Source organism: Bombus bifarius, unplaced genomic scaffold (genome assembly GCF_011952205.1).
Source record: "Bombus bifarius isolate JDL3187 unplaced genomic scaffold, Bbif_JDL3187 scf7180000008162, whole genome shotgun sequence".
NCBI classification, from domain to species: Eukaryota; Metazoa; Arthropoda; class Insecta; order Hymenoptera; family Apidae; genus Bombus; species Bombus bifarius.
In genome coordinates this window covers 2,215,191-2,219,697 of record NW_022884484.1, presented here as the reverse complement: position 1 = coordinate 2,219,697, position 4,507 = coordinate 2,215,191, and the positions used below count along the sequence as shown (strand labels likewise).

The window sequence follows — 4,507 nt, the reverse complement described above, 5'->3', positions numbered from 1 at the left end:
TCATAAATATTCATACTTTGAGATAATCAGATTACGTGTTAACATTACTTTGAAATAATATTTTTATTCATTGTATATATGTGAGCGCCCTTGAAACATATTTTTACAGACCAATACATATGGATAGAGCAGATGGTAACATCTGCTATAACGGACGTTTGTAAATGTATAAAATACACAGCAAAATTTTATGCGGTAGCGCCAATATTCGCTTATTGATACGTAACATTTTTTAGATTACAACTATTTCTTTCCGATTTGTTTGAATTCAAAATTTTACACACAATGTATATCATGTAATGTTTCGCGATATTTTGGAAAGGAATGTATTACTGAAAATAGTGAATCTTTTACAAGGCCGCTTTGTATAGTTAAAACGAGCGTACCTTTATATCGATTCATTCACTTCACCCATTTAACTTATCCGCAACTTCATTGATTTAATTCAATTGGGATAATTTTCGTTATCAAATTAATGTGTAATTAGTAATGCAGCGATAACTGTAATGACATGGGTCATTGAATTTCTGTTATGTAATAATCTGACCATGAATGTCGGCTTGATACATGTAAGCAAGTTTAAAATAACATTCTTCCCTGAAAATAATTTCTCTCTCCTTTTTATTTATGTAAGATATATTTTTGATTTTATTTTAGACTTTAAATAAATAAAAATATTGCTTTTGTGTTATAATGCATATAGAAATAAATAATAATTTTTTATTTTTATAATTTTTGTATTATTTTCTATTACCTTTATCATTTATTAAAATAAAAGATTGATTAGAGAAAATCTTGTGCTGAAGATAACATCATGAGTTTAACTCTTACTACAAAGTACATAGATAAATATTGACAGATGGTATCAAGAAGTTAATATGTATTCTCTCTTTTAATCTTATTATGTTCTATATCAGTAAATTTAGATACGAGTACATTTATAAACATTATGAATGTATAAAAGGATATGAAAATACTTGAAAAAAATGCTAAAATTGAAATATGTTTGATTTCTTAGATTTTTATTACTTGTAATTATATATATTTCATACTTTTCTAAACAGAGTTGGTACAAGATGTTTAGGAACAATAATACCATTACCAAATCCTGCTGAATTTCCTTTGGAAAATGAACCTGTCCTTAATTATAAAAAAGGTAGCCCTGAGAGGGCAGAATTGGAAAGAGCTTTGGATAAAATGGCCAGTGATTGTGAGGAAGTACCCCTGGTTATTGGAAATGAAGAAATTAAAACAGATTTATGTAGATATCAAGTTATGGTAAGTTAACAAGTACAATAGTAAAGAACTAACATACAGTAAAAAACTAACAATAGATTATATATTAGTGACAGTTATGATATATATTTCAGCCACATAATCATAAAGCAAAGGTTGCAAAATATTATTGGGCAACACCTGATCTAGTCAAAAAGGCAATAGATGTTGCTGTAAAGGCTCAGCGTGAATGGGAAAAATGTCCATTTGAACAGCGTTTAGAAATCTGGTTGAGGGCAGCTGATTTGATGGCAACAAAATACAGACAGCAATTAAATGCTGCTACAATGCTCGGACAGAGCAAATCTGTTATTCAAGCAGAAATTGATAGTGCAGCAGAATTAATTGATTTTTTTAGAATGCATGCATATTTTGCCAAAGAGGCTTTAAAATATCAACCAATTTCAACCAATCCTAAAGTAACATTAAATTCAATCAGATATAGAGGAATGGATGGTTTTGTTGCAGCAGTATCACCATTCAACTTTACTGCCATTGGTGGTAATCTTAGCTATACACCTGCTTTAATGGTTTGCATTTTTTTTATTATTTCATTTTTATGTATCTTACTATACAAATGATTTATACACTGCAAATTCAAGTGCAGTACATGTTATACAATAAATGTATATTACAAACGTTGTATCACACATTTTAGGGTAATGCAGTACTCTGGAAGCCATCTGATACAGCTGTACTTTCTAACTGGTGGATTTTTAAGATATGTAAAGAAGCTGGTGTACCACCAGGTGTAGTCAATTTTGTTCCATGTGAAGGACCCGTTTTTGGGGACACTATAACTGCTTCACCTTATCTATCCGGGATTAATTTTACCGGATCAGTTCCCACGTTTAATCGTTTGTGGGTGCAAATTGGTAAAAATCTGGGAAAGTATAGGAACTACCCCAAATTAGTAGGCGAATGTGGCGGAAAAAATTATCATTTCGTACACGCGAGTGCTGATGTAGAGTCAGTTATTAATGGGACCATACGAAGCGCTTTCGAATTTAATGGTCAAAAATGTTCAGCTTGCAGTAGAATGTATGTTCCAGAATCATTGTGGCCAAAGGTAGATTTCATACATAGTTTTGATTTCAGTCTTTTCCTATTTCAAACACTGTTATGTATATAGATAAAGGAAGGCCTTTTATCGCTTCGTGACGCACTTAAGATTGGCGACGTCAGAGATTTTACCGTGTTCACCGGAGCCGTTATAGATGCTACTGCATTTAAAAGAATTTCTGGTTACATCAAACATGCCAAACAATCGCCTAATTTAGAAATTATCGGCGGTGGGAAATACGATGATTCGTACGTTTCATTTTACATACAATCTGTTAAATATGTATTTTCTTATTATTTTTAATTCCTTTTCTTTCCATTAGGGTTGGATACTTCATTGACCCGACAATAGTAGAAACAAAAGACCCTACAGATAAGATAATAACAGAGGAAATATTTGGCCCTGTATTAACAATATACGTTTATAAAGATTCAAACCTCGATGAAACGATGAAATTGGTAGAATCCTCGACACCTTATGCTTTAACTGGATCGATATTCTCGCAAGACGAGTAAGCATTTCATTTCGTTTTTAACATATTTGTACTTTATCTCATTATATAATGTTACCCTTCAGAAAATGGGCGAGAAGAGCTCTCGAAGAATTTAAATATACAGCTGGCAATTTCTATGTTAATGATAAATCGACAGGCTCGGTCGTTGGTCAGCAACCGTTCGGTGGTAGTAGAATGTCTGGAACAAATGATAAGGCTGGCGGACCTCATTACGTTCTTCGTTGGGCATCGCCACAGTCAATCAAAGAAACATTTGTTCCTTTGCGTGAATACGATTATCCATATATGAGGTCTTAGATGTAAGTATTACTAACAGCTTGCAGTTATAACGTGAAGATACATATACTGATGCGACAGCATCTTATATTACAAATTGAAAAAGAGCAGATTTTCGGGTTGTTTGATAAGAAATAATGAAATATCTTCATGCATTTCTCTATGTGAATTCATGAAATTTGCGTATAAGGCGCTATTTGCACTCACAATGCAAGTGACATGGGCTTTGTAGGAATTTATACTATAAAGCAAACTGCTTAAACACAAAGTAATTCACGATAAAGATAGTCGACTTTAAAAAAAAGATTCAAGTATTCAGTGGTTGTTAATACATTTACCAATTGAACAGTATTTTTTTGTTTTTAATAAATGTGTTTATCGATTTGATGTTACATAGCATACAAGGAAGACGAACATATGAATAAGTACATATTTCTAAACTACTTACAAAGTAGTCTCGACATAAGCAACATAAACGCAAGTCCACCTTAATACATATTTGCTGCCAATAGATAACACTAATGTTCTGCAAGTTGCAGCGTGTAGAGTCTATATTATTAAGATCAAATGTTTTAGTACAATAATATTTTAATATCTCAGGAATTACTATATGTGGTTGCAAACAAAGAGGCATTTTTTTTGGTCTTACATTACAGTGATACAAGAAATTTTATAACAATATTATTCAAGTATGGTGATCGAGATAAATAACATCTGACGGTGTGTTTGAAGATTGTGATGAATGCGTACTAGTTAGAAAACCATCTGCTGTGTTTTTCTGACCTTACTTTTTTATATTCTTATATAGATCATTTACAATGGTTGATATTACATTATAAACGCGCAGCAAAGAAAACATTCATTTTACTGTGTAACTTACAAGACAATATGTAGACGCGGGACGAACACAGTAAAATGCAAAAGTTACCCTTAAATCCTTACATTGTGTTGTCAAGCCTGATCGTCGATCGTTTAGGCATGTTATTGTTAATAGTGTGATTGAGATAAAGTATCTTGCAAATCGAACAATTATTAATTATTATTAATTAAATATACAATAATATGTTAGATGTTGTGGCTGATGTTACGATGTAATTTAATTTAAGTGTACCATAGCAATAAAAACACTATATAATTAGATATTTTTAATATAAATTTTTCAATTGACTCATCAGTCATCTTGATTTATCGTTGCGATCGATAGCTTTCGTTAAAAGTAATTTTACATTCCTAAAATTCCGAAATTAAAGATATGTACATAATTATTATTAGCAGTACACTTAATCATTGAATAATCTAAGGACCGCAAATAAATGCCACAGCAGGTAAATAGAATGTTCGTCTACTCCTGTATTGTCAGTTACCCTGTAATGATAATG

At 31.5% G+C, this 4,507-nt stretch overlaps 1 protein-coding gene across 1 annotated transcript; it reads left to right on the top strand.

The window, feature by feature from the left end:
- Positions 1–1,036: 1,036 nt before the first annotated feature.
- LOC117208835 (delta-1-pyrroline-5-carboxylate dehydrogenase, mitochondrial) lies at positions 1,037–4,270 on the top strand. The gene is made up of 6 exons (XM_033450238.1): positions 1,037–1,278; positions 1,371–1,805; positions 1,934–2,344; positions 2,408–2,586; positions 2,661–2,849; positions 2,915–4,270. Exons 1-6 carry the CDS (start codon positions 1,198–1,200, stop codon positions 3,147–3,149), a joined length of 1,530 nt encoding a protein of 509 aa, XP_033306129.1. The 5' UTR covers positions 1,037–1,197; the 3' UTR covers positions 3,150–4,270.
- Positions 4,271–4,507: the final 237 nt, after the last annotated feature.

Bases quoted from the DNA above. Each gene is read 5' to 3' on its own strand.
- LOC117208835 (XM_033450238.1), top strand. From the start codon at position 1,198: ATGGCCAGTGATTGTGAGGAAGTACCCCTGGTTATTGGAAATGAAGAA. The intron at 1,806-1,933 runs GTTTGCATTTTT...CACACATTTTAG, and splicing joins GCTATACACCTGCTTTAATG to GGTAATGCAGTACTCTGGAA. The intron at 2,850-2,914 runs GTAAGCATTTCA...GTTACCCTTCAG, and splicing joins TCGATATTCTCGCAAGACGA to AAAATGGGCGAGAAGAGCTC.